The following is a 17,460-nucleotide window of genomic DNA, read 5'->3' on the forward strand; positions in this document are numbered from 1 at the left end:
CAAAGGGAGAATTTTATATCTACAACACTTCTTAAATTTCATTAGCTTAATAATAGCTATTTAATTTTTTTTATTTTATTACTTAAACTATTTTTACTTACTTTAATGTTTAAATTATCATTATATTACATGATTTATTCCAAATATTTAACATTGTAACCATGCTTCTTTACATATAGTAATTGCATTTGTTATTCTACCTAACTCATGAAAAATCTCAAATTTGCAACATGTTAGTCACATGCCAACCAACCAAATTATTATTCATATGCCAACCAAATATACAATTTGGTACCTAATTCAAAGCTCCAACTAAAATCATGCAAGAAAAATACATTACATGCCATTTCTAAATGACTTAAAACTTACCTAAAACATGCTTACTAACTTACCTAAAACATGCTAAGTAAGTTCAAACATATCATTTCAATTCCATAGCAATTCATATTACCATTTCATCAATTCTATTCAACTTTTCAATAACTTACACTAAATATCAACAAGTTATACAAACATCTACCATTACCTTTACCATGCCATAATGAATCATTCCATTTCAAACAATCGTCTCATTAGTTCTTTTATTTTTCTTTTTTAGTCAACATATGCAAACCAACTTAAATAGATCACATTCCAACTTTCCAAATGTATCAAATATTTCATATTCGTGTACTAACAAAGATCATGCCAAGAACTCACATGCAAAGTCATTATATACCACATTTAACTCAACAATACTTTTACACAACCAAAGGTTACTACACATGTTTATGTACATGTCGCAATCCTTGACTCAAAATGATTAAAAAAAACTACCAAATTAACAATAAAATAGTTTAAGCTTCGAACGATCCAGCTGACGTGTTATGCAAGGTGACAACCTAAAAAAAAACAATGGGATATGCATATGATATGCTTAGTAAGCTCATATGAAAACTAAAACTTACCTAGATCAATTGAACAACAAAAATTACTCAATAAGCTATCGAATTAATTTTTCCTTGGCACTTATATACATATAGTACGTGTAACAACATTTCAAGTCAAAGTGTTAGATGCAATGTTGAATCATAATCTCGTCAACATTTAAAACATAATCACATAGCAATCTATATATCAAATTTCATCAATACTAGTTCATTTTCAATTCAAGATTTAATTCCATTTCCAACCATTTACTCATCCTCTAATGGAACTATAGTAAAAAAGACTTAGGTACATCGGAATATTTTGCTGACACTTTAACGAACTTGCAATTGACTTTATATTAGAATTGTTCACACAAGTTGACTTTGTAATTTATATTATGTAAAATTTAAGATTTTTATATTATGTAAATCAAAGCTTAATATTGCATGACTAATTAGTATAGAATTTTCAAAATAATATGGCTTTATAAAGATATAGAATTCTTGATATAAGTCTCAACAAGGGAAAAATTAAGGAGAGGAAAATTGTGGTGGAAAGGGGATCAATTTCACCTAAACAGGCGAAGAGCCGGAGAAGGGTAAGAGAAGGAAGATGGTTGATGTGAAGGTTAAGAGTAATTGTTAAAGGTTGCTAATAGGGGAAGATCCCTTTCTCATCGTCTTGGAAGGTATTTATAAGATATACCCCTGATAGTGATGAAGTGGTAGGGTGGTTACTATCATGGAGTACATGAGGGACGTGCATGGTGGGCTCTATTTTGTTATTCCTTTTAAGGGCATATGAAGCTGTTATCCTCAAGTGGGTTTCAATATTCCTTGAAGAGAGTTTTCACACTAAGAAACGAATGGCTAGACCATGGTAAGTAGATAGCTTGATAAAAGGGACACTCCTCTATTAACAGGTGGTCTCTTGATAAGTGATTAGTCTAAAAAACTGAGCAACTGAGGATAGTCCGGTGAATAAGAGATAGATAACCGTATTTAAGCATCCACCTCATGCCTTTTGAAAGTGCTACATGACTAACTTAAATGGAAGTAAAAAAAAAAAGATTTGACATGGGATGAGAGTCTAGGATAAAACAAAAATTAGGATAAACGTAATGTTGAAAAACAATCTCAATTATTTGGATTATATAGAAAAACAATCTCAGTTATTTGGATTAGATTGAAAAACAATAGACACTTGATTTGATTGTGAAAGAAGTTTTAGTTTAATGATATGATTGAGTTAAATTTTAAATTTATAATATTTAACTTGAGTGTGAATGAATTTTAACTTGATTGAAAATTTAAAATTTTAGGTTCGAGTCTTATTTAATTATGTGTGTATATCATGTATAAATTTTGTTCAAATTTATTTTGATTTAATTCTCATACTATATAAACTTTATTCTTAATTAAATTCGGATATATTTTGATTATCAATTTAATTATACATTGTAACGATGGATTAGGATTATAGTTAATTATATATTGAAACTAAATAATTAGTTTAAGGAATTAAAAGATATTATTATATTTTATAAATTTTGAATAGATTAATTATTAAACCCAAATATTATTCGACCAAACTTAAAACTATATATATATATATATATCTTGGCAGCATAGATAATTGAAATTCATTGACTAATATTAATAACTTTAAAATAAGCAATTATGCACCAAGAAAAGGAATCAAAAGGCGGCGCAATTGGTCAATTTCAACAGCAACTATGGTGCAAAACATTAAACATTAAAGATTAATTTATCTTGCACCAAAGTGCCCATAAAATTGAATGTATAACCATATAAAAAAAATAACTTCAATGATATCCAACAAAACTTAATTTCACCAATTAAATTATAAAAGATATTTTATTGAATAATGGTTATAAACACCTATTCACACAAGCTATAATCATGCATTAATCCTCAAAATCATTGATATGCATATAATATATATATACACACACTTGCCTTACATATTTCATGTAAACTCAAATTTATATTTATGGCTAAAGACATTATCATAAAACTTCTTTATAAGCACAAATACTTTAAAAAAATCCATAACCACTAAATATAAAAGAATCCCAAATTATATAAAAGCCTTTATATGCGTAACTACTTAAGAAAATTTATAGCCACTATATTTTAAAAAATCCCAAATATTTTAATTTTTGTCGGGTTTCATAAGGACTAAAACTTATATAAAATAATTATAGCGAAACCAAAAATAATCATTCGTATATATGAATTGAATTCAATGGTGAATATAATTCATCATTAATAAAGACAAAAGATGATAGTTCCATATATGTTCAACCACAAACAGAAAATTTAAAACAAATAGCGCGAAAAAAAACCATCTTATCAACATTCATTTATTCGATTATCAAGTGAATTATCTTTCAAAACTAATTATACAACCCAATTGGAATTCTTCAATTGCAAAAAGTTATAAGACTGTAACTTTAATTTAATAATGACTTTAACCAAAATTTATAAAATAATTGTGTAAAAAAGAAGAAAGAAATCTCACAAATCAATTTTTATCAATTGATTACAAATATATAAATAAATAAACCTTCATCTTCCGAATAGCATATGCAAATATTAAACTAGATTATATTTATAAAATCGTAAAACTTTATTTAAAGAATCAAATCCCAAAAATTTATCAGAATATCAAAGATTCAACATAATATATAATTAAAATATCAAATCCATAAAATTAAAAAGAAAAACGAATCAATCCAAAAATGATAAAGAATCAATTCATTCTCAATGATTCAACATGACGAAGCTCAGATGCCACTTGTTAGATTTGTAAAATAAATCTGAAATAAAACTTAATAATTAATAAAACGGACTACATATACGGCCTTTCTCTCATATTCCAAGCGAAGACACCTATCTTCCTCTTCACATTCGGATCTTATGTTCGAGTCTTGCAAATTCCCTCAGAGATGTCTATATTAACTCCTTTTTGCTTGATCTAGGCCGTGACTCATTGATCACTTGTCCCTGCGATACTCGTCAGCTCCTTTAAGACGTGACGACTCTTGAACAATCTTTGACGGCTTGTATCCTCAGGCAATGAAGCAAAGTCTTGTATTTCTTCACGAACTATCAGCCTTCTTTCATTGTGTTTACTTGGACCATACTTAGATAACCGTGTTATAATCCACTTTATCAAAAAAATTCGTTTTCTTATGACAAACTGTTCTATTTAGCAATCAAATATGAATCAACACCTCCTTCCTATGATGATGTAATGCAATGCAATTGTAAAACAAAACAAAAATAAAACACGTTAGTACAGGATAAATAAATAACAAATAAAACAATTCGGGTGACCACTAGGGGTTTGGAGTGGCTCTACCTAGGGTGGGCTCCTAGGTCTCTCTATATGTGGTTTGGTTCTAGAGTAAGGGTACTTGAACCAGCAGATTTCTCGATCCTCACCCATTATAGGTTCTTATGAACCGAGTTCAGTTCAAGGGAATACATTTCCCTATGGCTGCACGGAGATGAAAATCTCACAAAGACATAGGTACGAATGTATCCCGAAAGTGATCCGCTATCCTGCACGGAGGTGAAAACCTCACGAAGGAATAGTTTCTCACTCCCACTTAAAGGGTGTGACCACAACGGTCATACAATGCAATGTGCGAGGATATATGCAAAAAAACTTGAAGCGATTAAAGAAAATGGGAATAAAATGATGAAAATCGTACGAAAAACGAGTGAAATACAATGAAGGGATCATATATCAAAACCAAATTCTCAATTTTCGACAAAAAGACAAAAGTTAATCAACTTGTGGCTTGACTCTCTTATTTGGTGTCCCCAGTGGAGTCGCCAAGCTGTCGTAACCATTTTTTTCGAAAAAACGGGAATCGACTTAGATTTTTGGAAATGAAAATGAATAGAGGAGTCGCCACCAATCTTTTTTGATGAGGTGTGATCGGATCACCTTAAATTAATCATTTTAATAAAAGTTAAGATTTACTAAAACGATAATTTTGGTCTCGAAAATCGAAAATGAGTTCAGAGTCGGTTACGCATACGAGGAAGGATTAGCACCTCGATCGCCCAAAATTGGTACCTAGTTGATTAATTAGTGTCTTAGTATCGAAAATTTGAAAACTTGAAAGAATATAAAATACGATCCCTCTTTGTAAAGAAAATGCTCAAATGTTAAAGACCTTCTCGTCTCACAATATAAAATGTCACATCCAGTAAGTTAGGACAAGACATCTTGAATTTCCGAGAGCGAGCTTGCCTTTTATATAAAAATTCGTGTATTTCAAAAGGTTATTCAGTTAGTTAAGGTGAACGAGGAAAATCGAAACCCAGTAAGTTAGGGCACGTTTCCTCGAATTTCTGAACACCGAATATTGCCTTTACTTGCAAAAATCTTATTTCGAGGTAACAAAATGCCATACCCAGTAAGTTAGGACACAACACCTCGTATCTCCGAGAATAAGCATTTTTCAAAACTCATGTCGCGATTTAAAAGAGTATTCCGTTATTTAGGTTAAAGGAGAAAAATCGAAACCCAGTAAGTTAGGGCACGATTGTCTCAAATTACCAAATACGGAATATTACTTTTATGAAAGAATTATTATTGGGTTAGATATAATGAAAATAATAATATTATTAAAGTAAAGTAAATAATAATACTATATATAAAAATATATATATGTATATAATAGAAATACACACTACTATATAATAATAATAATAATAATAATAATAATAATAATAATAATAATAATAATAATAAATATAGAAATACAAAAAGCAAATATAATAAAAATATTAAATTAAAGTCATAAAAACAATACTATATATAAATATATATATACATAAAAGTATACACTAATATATAATAATAATAGTAATAGCAAAATAATGAAAATATGAGTAATATTAATAATATATTAGAATACAAAAGTAAAGTAATAACAATAGGGTGATAATAATAATAATAATAATAATAATAATAATAATACAAACAATAATAAATATATATAATAATAGTAGTCGAAATAAAAATAATAGAAGTAACAATAATGATAGTAATAATATAAATAAATATGGAGAGGGTATATATAATATAATAATAATATAAATAATAATATATACATGAGAAATAATAATAATAATATAAATAATAGTAAAATAATAAAATAAAATAAAAAATAAAACAAAGCCCTCAACTCTCTCCTCTTTCCCCATTCCGCCATGGTCCGTTAAGACTCCAAGCGACGGACGGTGCCGTCATGAATCTTTGCCGCAAATCACACCACCACCTTGCGCAGTGGCGAATTTAAAAATGTATTATTTTTTGTTTTCTTTTTAATTTTTATATCTAAATATATGTATACTATTTTTGAAAGAAAAGAAAAAAGAAAAATGTTTATATGTACAAAAAAAGTGAAAATAAAAGGGAAAAAAGAAATAAAAACCTTAACGCGTTTGAATCTTTTCTTCTTCAATACTCGCTTTTTTTTATTTCAGATTTGCTTGCAAACCTTTTGCTTTTACATTCTTCTCTTTTTTTTGTATCAAAAAAACCTTTCAAAAATACAATTCTTTCCTCCTCTTTTTTTTTTTTTACAATGAACTTTTGGTTTTGCTTTTATAGCCATCTTACATACATTTCTTATCATTCTATGTCTCTTCTCCATTTGATGGTGTAGGTGCAAGTAGGAGACAAGGTGATGGAGTAGGTGCAAGTGGGAGGCAAGGTGGTGGAGTAGGTGCAAGTGGGAGGCAAAGTGGCTAAGGTTTTGTCTTTTCGTTTTTTTTTTAAAAAAAAATAAGTTTAGGTTATATTGGGCTAGGATTTTTATTATTTGGGCTTAGTTTTGGGTCTGATTTTGTAATTGAATTTGTGAATTGGGTAGGATTTAGGTTTGATTTTAATTTGTTGGGCCGAGTAAATTTAGGCCTCTACAAGGTGTATTTGCCTTTGTCATATTTTTAGTTAGTTTCATGATACCATCATTGATCTTACTTTTTTTTTTCTCTAATAGGAGCCACTCTAATGAGCTTATCAAAGGATTTTGTTCCATTGGTTGCTCCAACACACCCTTTTTTTTAATGAGATAAAATTAATATAGTCGATTTCTCATAGATTCCAATTATATTGACTAGTACACATTGTTTCAACAATAAATTAAAACAGTAAATTAAAACAATAAAATTTTACTTTTCCCTCCCAAAAATAATAAGGTTTTAATTTAATCTTTTAAAACATTATGAAGATGTTAGCTAATATAATGGTTAAATTGCATTTTAACTCTTATAAAAATTTATAAATTAATTCTGATCCCTCAAAAAAAATTCTAACTTCAACCTTATTTTCACACTAGTAGAAATTCTAATCCGTGTCAATTGTACCGACCAAAATATTGTGCACTAACTGGTATATGAATTACATTAATATATATATATATATATATATATATATATATATAAACTATTTCTTTTAACAATTTAAACTTTAACTAGTTAAAATAGAAACACTAATATTTTAAGTAGAAAAAATTATTAAACAAATAATCCAAAGATTGTTCAAGAAGAGAATAGGGATGCAATTTATCTGCGTTCGGATCGGGATGGATTCTTTTTTATTCTTTTAAAAAAATTCTCCTAAACAAATTAAATAGATTAATCGAAAATCCAGAAGTTACAAAATTCTCATAAATAACAAGAGTTTACAAAAAGACAAGTAAAAAACACTTACTTTCTTTGATGTATGGTATAATAAGTCTGCAAAGCACTAAGAAAAAGTGAAGCAATGGCACCCACAAATGCCAAAAACGTCCAACGAATACTAAAATAAGTATTATATGCTTGAGCTGCATGATTAATCCACATATTCTTACAATGATTATCTATTTGATGTTTAACCGCACTGTAAATCATCGGATTAGGAATCAAATCAGTGTTCATCTTATTGAAAAGCTTAGCCACCACTTTATCACTCCCCAATCCATTGTATAGTATGCCGGCATCGCTCAGTTCTTTAACATCTTCGGCTCCATCGATCAGTGAATCAAGGAAACACATATATGAAGTGACGGTGAAATCGTTGCCGAAATCCGGACATATTTCGTAAGCTATTAATTTCATGGTTGAATCATCGACGGAGATCGGCGGTAACCGTAATTTCCCGACGAAGAAGATATGTTTGAAACTGATGTCGGTTAAACAACTTGTTTCGCTTGCTTTTAACCATATCCAGGCCTTTGTAAGCTCTTTTATGTTACGAAAGCTGTGCCGTTTTGTTCTTGCTTCTTTGCTAAATCTGTGTTCAATTAAAAACCCCAAAGCCCACCACGATGGTTTTCCTTTTCTGAAAACGAGTATTTCTCGTAGTAAATGCAATAAGTGAATTCGCTCTCCTCCTTTTTGCTGCTTCCACCACCATCCACTACACCAAAATCTGTGTTAGTCGGAAGCCAAGCTATAATTTCTCTTCTTTTTTTTTTTCCTTTTTTGTTGTTGGATTTAAAATTGTTAATTTTTATAAATCTCAATTTATTTAATTTAATTAAATAAATTATTAAAAATTTCGATTCGATAACACGGATCAAATAATTTTTTTATCCTGTTCATATAAATTTTAAATTAAATAATTTTTTTATCCTGTTCATATAAATTTTTAAATTAATTAATCTAATGACTTTTCTAAATTGATGTCTCAATTAATTTTCAATCCAAACCGTTTCAATTAATTCTAAAAAAGTACACTTGACAGGATAAATGCAAACCGACAGGCAAGGTCATTCCCAAGAAGTGAAAATTTATATTTTAATCCTTCTAAAAATTATTAAATTATAATAAGCCCTCAAATTAAAAAAGTAATTGTTTAATTCTTTTTAAAATAAAATCATAAATTAAGATTTTCAAAATAGATAATCCAATTAAGTTATTGATTTATAAACCTTAATTTATTTGATTTAACTAAATAAATTATTAAAATTTTAATTTGATAATACGGTTTAATTAAATTTTTTACCCTGTTCATATGGATTTTTAAATCGACTGGACTAATGACTTTCTTTGAATTTTCAATTCAAACCTATTCAAACAATATTAACTAAAATACAATTTTTATTATTGTATTAATGCAAAAATCTTACCATTTTAAGATATTAAACTTTTCCATTTTGAAAAGTTGAATTTGAAATCATAATTTTTATTTCTAAAAATATACACTCAACAGGATAAATGCAAACCGACAGGCAGGGTCGTTCCCAAGAAATGAAAATTTACATTTTAAACTTTTTAAAAATTATTAAATTATAATAAGCCTTCAAATTAAAAAATAATTATTCAATTTTTTAAAAAAATTTAAGGATTAAACTATATTTGTTAATCAGGTTGATTGGACAAAGTTAGAGTTAGACAAATTAAATTAAAGAATTTTTTATATTTTTAATATTTTCAAAATTTATGTAATTAAACTGAATACCAGAAATGAGAGTCAAATAGATTCCATTACCCATCTAGTTATAAAAACATTTATAAACTCCACAAAAATGATTCTTTATTTAATTCCCTAAATTACCTGTCCTCGCCTGGGTTGATAACAGTATCGTCGATGAACCTTTGGATTGCATTCATGAACTTTTCGCCATCTTTTTTCGGGCTTGTAAGCAATTCAAGAACACGAAAAGGTAATTAGTTTTCCAACAAGAACAGATCCGAGTACACAAATGTCAGCAAATCGTTTTTAATAAACAATTTACCATCATCATCATCATCATTACCGTAACGCATGTAAACTGCTTGTATAATTGCGCAACCGTCAACGAAGAACATCCAAGCCAGTTCCTTGTTGTCGTCGCTATAATTCTCTAATTCCTGTGGATCATAGCATTCCTTCAAGCCATCCATCTCTTTCTTAATGTTTCTGTACAAGGATTCCTTATCGACGCCATTTTTTTTGACGAAATGTTCTGCTAATTTGAGCTTGAGCTCCTTGGATTCAGGGAGGGTGAGATAATCGTGGTGGAGTGGGCCGATTGAGATCACTTTCGGCGTGAAATACTTCCTGAAATCTTCGTTGCGGCGAAGGGTTGATGGGACTTTTCGTATCAATGGTTTGGCAGTGAAGTTGGGTTGGCCGCCGTAGAAAGGTTTGTCTAATGACCGGAGATGCGCTACTTCGCCATCGCTGAGAGGGTCGTCCATATCAATGCTCGTGGAATCGTTGTTGTCGATGATTGTTTGATCAGTGGAAACTGCTCCGACGGCGCCGCCTCCTTCCTCCGTGGACGACATTTTCAGGCTGAGGGGTTGGAAGTAATAAAGAAGGTGATTTTGTAAACTGTTTTCGGCAGAGTGAGTGCTGTTGGAGAAAAGGTGGCAAAATGGCAACGATTATGACAAATATTTTATAGCTTACATAATAAACATATATGGGAAATACTTAAGGTGTAATTTGTGTTTATATTTGTACTAATATAATTTTAATTTTTAATTAAATTTAATTCTCTTTTGAAAGAGTCAAATCACTATCCATCTTAAAAAGTTAAATTAATGTTTTTAACAAAAAATAATGAAAAATATTAAAATTGAGAATAATATTATAGAATTTAAATACTCAATAACCTACAACTTTCATGGGAAAATTTTATATCTACAACAGTTCTTAAATTTCATCAGCTTAATAATAGCTATTCAATTTTTTTCATTTTATTAGTTAAATTATTTTTACTTACTTTAATATTTAAATTATTTTTACTTATCATTATATTTAAATTATTTTTACTTACTTTAATATTTAAATTATCATTATATTTAAATTATTTTTACTTATCATTATATTTAAATTATTTTTACTTACTTTAATATTTAAATTATCATTATATTACATGATTTATTCCAAATATTTAACATTGTAACCATCCTTCTTTACATATAGTAATTGCATTTATTACTGCACCAAAAATCTCAAATTTTCAGCAACATGTTATTCACATGCCAAACAACCAATTTATTATTTTAACCAACCAATTTATTATTCACATGCCAACCAATTTGTTGTATTGAAGTTACTTCACATATAACCATGCTTCTTTACACATATTAATTGCATTTATTGTTGTACCTCACTCATGAAAAATCTCAAATTTACAACAACATATTATTTACACGCCAACCAACCACTTTTTTTTATTGAAATTATTATACTTATAAGCTTTCACATGTAACCATACTTCTTGTAACACCATGTAATCGATCTACAAGATATTACAATTATTGTCAGAGCAGCTATAATCAGAATTACTATAAGATAATTTTCTTTTAACCATCAATCACGATTCAATTACAGTAATACATTAATTATGAGCTTTAATCGAACTTACGAAAGCTTTTTTGGCAGTCCGAACAAGAATTAAGACCAAATTGTAAAAATTTGAAAAGTTCGAAGTGACATCATGGCTTCAACTTTATCTCATCGCAACATGACCATCTCAGTATGTCACGTCGCAATGACAAGCCTATGCTTGTTGCGACGAGACTCTTTGACTTGACAATATCGCAACGTCAGGATTCGTAACCGCAACATGGTCGACCCTATGTTTGGTAAAAATGTACAATTTGGTATCTAATTCAATATTCCAACTAAAATCATGCAAGAAAATACATTACATGCCATTTCTAAATGACTTAAAACTTACCTAAAACGTGCTAAGTAAGTTCAAACATATCATTTCAATTCCTTAGCAATTCATATTACCATTTCATCAATCGTATTCAACTTTTCAATAACTTAATCTAAATATCAACAAGTTATACCAACACCTACCATTGCCTTTATCATGCCATAATGAATCATTCCATTTCAAACAATCATCACATTACTTCTTTTATTTTTCATTTTTAGTCAACATATGCAAACCAACTTAAATAGATCACATTCCAACTTTCCAAATGTATCAAATATTTCATATTCATGTACTAACAAAGATTGTAACACCCCAAACCAGGCCTAGACGACGTTATGGCCGAATCTGGTGATGTCACACGATAGTGTGTTCAAAAACTAAATTATTACAATAAAATCATTTCCCTGTTATTGCCTATCTTTATCTCTTATTAGTTCTAAAGGAAATCGTTTTACGTATTTAAAACATTTGCTTTAAAACGTTTCTTGTTGTGGAAGCTTTTAAAACAAAACAATTTAAGTAATCGTGAGTTTAGAAAATCCGTTAGCTTTTGAAAACGGAACTTCCTACGACTAGCAATTATAATTCCATAAAAAAATAAATAAAAACCAAATTTAAGCAAAAGTCCCAAGAGTCCTCAAATTACATCCCAATAATAATAAAACCATAAAACATAATTTAAAAAACGTAAAGTCTAGAAACTGTGGTCACCGTCGACTCCTCCGCCACACCGATCCGTCTAGGTCTGGGGATTACCTGTGCACATTAAATAGAGAGGGGTGAGTTTACGTAAACTCCGTGTGTAATCCCACAGAAAACAAACAATAGTAGACACAGTGCACAATAGTAAACTTCGTGTCTTGCGCGCATGGTTTGGCTTCGTCGATCACACGGCCATGTGGTCACACACGGCCTACGAAACGGTCAACCACATGCCCGTGTAACGCCAACAGTGGGGTTTTTGACTTTTGCCAAAACCCTATTTTCTACGTTTCGGGTACACGCCTGTATCATTTTCGACGTAAAAGCAACTCCAAGCAATCCCTAACCTAAAATTAATCAATATTTCACTCCATTAATCACTTAAACAATCAAATTGAACTAAACCCGAAATGGGGTATTCATCTATTGAACGAAAAACCATTACCTTAAATCGAACAACGAAGTCTCTTCACCAGCACATTAAATAGAGAGGGGTGAGTTTACGTAAACTCCGTGTGTAATCCCACAGAAAACAAACAATAGTAGACACAGTGCACAATAGTAAACTTCGTGTCTTGCGCGCATGGTTTGGCTTCGTCGATCCCACACGGCCTACGAAACGGTCAACCACATATCCGTGTAACGCCAACAGTGGGGTTTTTGACTTTTGCCAAAACCTTATTTTCTACGTTTCGGGTACACGCCTGTATCATTTTCGACGTAAAAGCAACTCCAAGCAATCCCTAACCTAAAATTAATCAATATTTCACTCCATTAATCACTTAAACAATCAAATTGAACTAAACCCGAAATGGGGTATTCATCTATTGAACGAAAAACCATTACCTTAAATCGAACAACGAAGTCTCTTCACCACCACGACACCAATTGAATAACTTCAACTCTTTAACCTTTTCCAAACACAAAAGAAATCCCATTAACCACTATCCATAACCAAAAACGAAAAATGGTACTTACCACACTTACCAATAACGCATGAAAAAATGTCGAAGAACGAGACGCGAAACAACGATGTAAGGAAAACAAAAAAAATGAAAACAACAGTAAGAATGGGGAAAGAATTTGACAGAGAACAGAGAAAAAGAGAAAGAAAGAAGAAGAAAAAAATAAAAAAGAAGAAGTGGAGGAGAAGATGATCAGTTTTTTTCTGTAGAGAGAATTTTTGAGAAACTGTTTTACTCAAATCCCACTGCCTACCCTATCTCAATCCCTTAATTTTCTCTCTAAACTCCCACTACACATCCACCACTCAGCATCCTAGTTCAGCACAACTCTGGCCAAACTTTAAGCAAAAATACTACTCCTTGCCATCGCAGAGAATCGAACACAAGCCCTCCAACACACCAACACTCTATTTAACCACTAAACCAGCTAGCCCATTCTGATATGATTTTACAAACAATTAAATAAAAGCTTATTGAACAAGAGTGAGGCTTAACTTAGAAAATTTTCAAAAATTTGCCAAAGGCATGGCTTGAACTTGGAACCTCCCACATACCCCTAGAACACTTAGCCACTAAAACAGACATATATTCATATTACACATTCACAAAAATGAACATAGAAATTTTGAGGCGTTACAATTCTACCTCCATAAAAGAAAATTTCATCCTTGAAATTTATCTAATCAAAATAGATGAGGATACTGTTGACGCATCGAATCCTAAGGTTCCCTCGTGGCCTCCTCAATACTATGATTCCTCCACAGGACCTTTACCAGTGGAATAGAGTTCCTTCTCAGAACCTTAACATCACAATCCAGAATCTGAACCAGTTTCTCCTCAAAAGTCAAGTCTGGCCTAACCTCGATCTCCTCAACAGGGACAATAAGAGTAGGATCAGAGCGGTAGCACCTCAGCATCGTGACGTGAAACACATCATGAATGCGGTCTAGCTCCGGAGGTAGCTTCAACTGATAAGCGACCAGTCTTACTCATTTTAGAATTCGATAAGGCCCAATAAACCTAGAGCTCAACTTGCCCGACCAAATCTCAGAACCTTCTTCTATGGCAGGACCTTGAGAAATACAAAGTCCCCTACAGAATACTTAATCTCACGTCTCTTCAAATCCGCATAAGATTTTTGTATATCAGATATCGTTTTCAATCAATCTTGAATCGATTTGACCTTCTCCTCTGTCTTAGAAACTAACTTAGGGCCAAAAACACATCGTTCACCCAACTCAATTCAATATAGGGGAGTGCAACACTTACAACCATGCAGAGCCTCGTAAGGTGCCATTTGAATGCTGGACTGGAAACTGTTATTGTAAGCAAACTCTGCTAGCAGCAGATAATCCTCCCAACTGCCTCGGAAATCAATAACACAGCTCCTCAACATAACCTTCAGTATCTAAAACACCCTCTCAAACTGACCATCGATCTGAGGATGGAATGCAGTACTGAAGTCTAACCTTGAACCTAGAGCCTCATGCAACTTTCTCCAAAACTGAGACGTGAAAAAAAGATCCTTATCAGATATGATAGAAACCGGTACCCCATGCAGTCTCCTATCTCAGAAATATAAAGCTTCGCTAGCTTCTGCAGAGAATAATCAGTACGAACCGGTAAAAAGTGAGCAGACTTAGTCAAATAAAATTGTAACACCCCGAACCCGAGACCATCGCCGGTGTCGAACACGAGGGGTTAACAAGCCAAATCCACATATTTCGCCCACCAATTTGACATTTCCAGTCAGGCTGGAAAACTGCATCACTGTCGCCTTAAAAATCATATCTCGAGTTTCAAAACTCGGAAACTGGTTCCGTCAATTTTCCCTGAATTTAGACTCAAATATCCATCCATGGATTTATTTCTAGAATTTTTGGTCGGGCCAATTGGTACAGTTTATTAGTTAAAGTCACCCATGTTACAGGGATCGACTGCTCTGACCTTCGCGCGTTACAACTTGAATATCTCTCTGTACAGGGATTTAATACTGGTGCCGTTTGTTTCTAATGAAACTACACTCAAAATGGAATCTGTACATATAAGGCATGACTCCTAATTATTTCTGGATAATTTATAGTAAATTTTTAAAGTTGCGACAGGGGACCCAGAAACCGTTCTGGCCCTGTCTCACAATAGCTTTAATATCTCTTAACATGTAACTCCTATGACCATTTCGTTTCTTCCATATGCAAGTAGACTCATCAAGGTTCATTTACATAACTTATTCACTATTTAATACCATTCCTACAAATTTTGGTGATTTTTCAAAACCACTCCACTGCTGCTGCCAGCATCTGTTTTCAAGGTAGGTCTTACCTATTTGTAGTCTCCATGATCCAACTAGTCTTGCCATACGTAGGTTCACCTATGACCATTTTAGCCATTCCAATGGCTGATCATGTGACCAACACTCCCATTTCCAATCCATAATTACATCATGAAACCATATATATATATATATACAAATCACAAATGGTCTAAGTTCGTACTTTACTTCTACGAGCCATTTTCGCATGGCCATACACATATACATCACAACACATTTGAACCAACGAGGGGTAGTCCTATATATGCCATTTCAAAGTTCAACCAAAAATTATACCAAAATGGAGGCTTTGATAGTGTAGATGACTTGACTTTAATGATCCGAATCCGATTGCTATCGAGCAAAATCTATAAAACAGAGAGCCAAAGCAGCGGGTAAGCATATTTATGCTTAGTAAGTCTCAAGCAATAAAATCAGCTTTAATTAAAGCAATACATTCACATAGCCAAATGCATCATTTCATTAATACACATTCACATAATCATACTTACTTCACCATCCCAACTCTTATGTTCATACACAAATAACGGCTTCGTTAAGGCCGATAACTCGTTCCATCATAGGAGCGAATATTCATACGCTCTTACTCCTAGCGCAAAGCACACACCACACTTACCTTGTTATTGGGAAATTTCACAAGTGCATTAGCTGAAATTTTCCAGCAAGCTTATAATTTTCAAATCACATACCTTCGGAGTTTAACCGGATATAGCTACTCGTTCAAACGCCTTCTGGACATAGCCCGGTTATGGTAACCCGCACCAAGGCCTTCGGGACTTAACCCGGATATCGCAACTCGCACAATTGCCTTCGGGCTTAGCCGGATATCACAATTTGCACAAATGCCTTCGGTCTTAGCCGGATGTAGTCACTAGCACAATTGCCTTGGTCTTAACCGGATATAATTACTAGCATAAATGTCCTCGGGACTTAGCCCGGATATCATTCAATTGCTCATGCACACATAAATCAATAATCATTACACATCCCTATTTCATTTCACATAATTCGAGTAGGGTCATTTCTTGAGGACTTACCTCGGATGTTGTCGAACGGCTTTGACGGCTATTCGATCACTTTTTCCTTCCCCTTATCGGATTTAGCTCCCCTTTGCTCTTGAGCTTAATTTAACAAATAAATTGGTTTTATCATTTGAGCATCGAAAGAGGAATTCAAGATGCCTAGCCAATATATATATATACTCATTAGGCATCAAAGTCGCATATGCACAAAATCATGAATCGAACTCAACACATTAGTTAATATTCCTCTTAGCCGAATTTTCTAAGCCAAGAATAGGCATCAATATGCTTGCATCTAACCGAATGCATGCACACCAATTTCCCTCTTGTGGCGAATATGCATGTCCATGTTGAGGCCAATTATGCACTTAATACCACACAAAAACAGCATGCATTTTACTAGTTAATGCTTTACATATTGTAGCTCAATACTTATAATATAGCATCAAGCACTCATATGGCCGATTATACTTAGTCATACTTGCACCAAATCAACAATAAATTCCAAGATTTTCACATCATATGTGTACTAGGCGAATGTACTTGCAATTTCACAAACATTCTTCAACATTTTCTTCTTTAAACAAACATATTTATCACTTACTTCATAACCAAAACATCATGTGCAAACATATATATACATATATGTGCATGGCCGAATTTCAAGGTGTCCATAGCCATCCAAAACACAAATTTTAACTAACATGCAAGAAGCATGAACCATGCTCATGAATGCATCATGGCGAATACATCACAATCATGCCCTTTCAACTTCAATCATGGTTAAGCGAAAAGAAAACTCAATGTCTTACTCAAGATGGCTACAAAGAA

The 17,460-nt window shown here is 32.0% G+C and overlaps 1 protein-coding gene across 2 annotated transcripts; it reads right to left on the minus strand.

Annotated features, from left to right (window-relative positions):
* Nucleotides 1–7,572: 7,572 nt before the first annotated feature.
* LOC128284073 (UPF0481 protein At3g47200-like) lies at nucleotides 7,573–10,353 on the minus strand. Of its 2 annotated transcripts, none has more exons than XM_053021607.1 (2): nucleotides 9,502–10,353; nucleotides 7,573–8,361 (listed from the first exon to the last, which is right to left on the minus strand). In XM_053021607.1, the coding sequence occupies exons 1-2, from the start codon at nucleotides 9,555–9,557 to the stop codon at nucleotides 7,668–7,670; spliced, it is 750 nt and encodes a 249-aa protein (XP_052877567.1). In that variant the 5' UTR covers nucleotides 9,558–10,353; the 3' UTR covers nucleotides 7,573–7,667. Both variants share the same exon structure in this region, with proteins under 2 accessions (XP_052877567.1, XP_052877568.1).
* Nucleotides 10,354–17,460: the final 7,107 nt, after the last annotated feature.

The sequence above is a fragment of the Gossypium arboreum genome, chromosome 11 (assembly GCF_025698485.1).
Source record: "Gossypium arboreum isolate Shixiya-1 chromosome 11, ASM2569848v2, whole genome shotgun sequence".
Taxonomy (NCBI): domain Eukaryota; kingdom Viridiplantae; phylum Streptophyta; class Magnoliopsida; order Malvales; family Malvaceae; genus Gossypium; species Gossypium arboreum.

Coding starts and splice junctions, on each gene's coding strand:
- LOC128284073 (XM_053021607.1), bottom strand. CDS start 9,557: ATGAATGCAATCCAAAGGTTCATCGACGATACTGTTATCAACCCAGGC. Junction 8,362..9,501: donor ATCAACCCAGGCGAGGACAG/GTAATTTAGGGA, acceptor ATTTTGGTGTAG/TGGATGGTGGTGGAAGCAGC.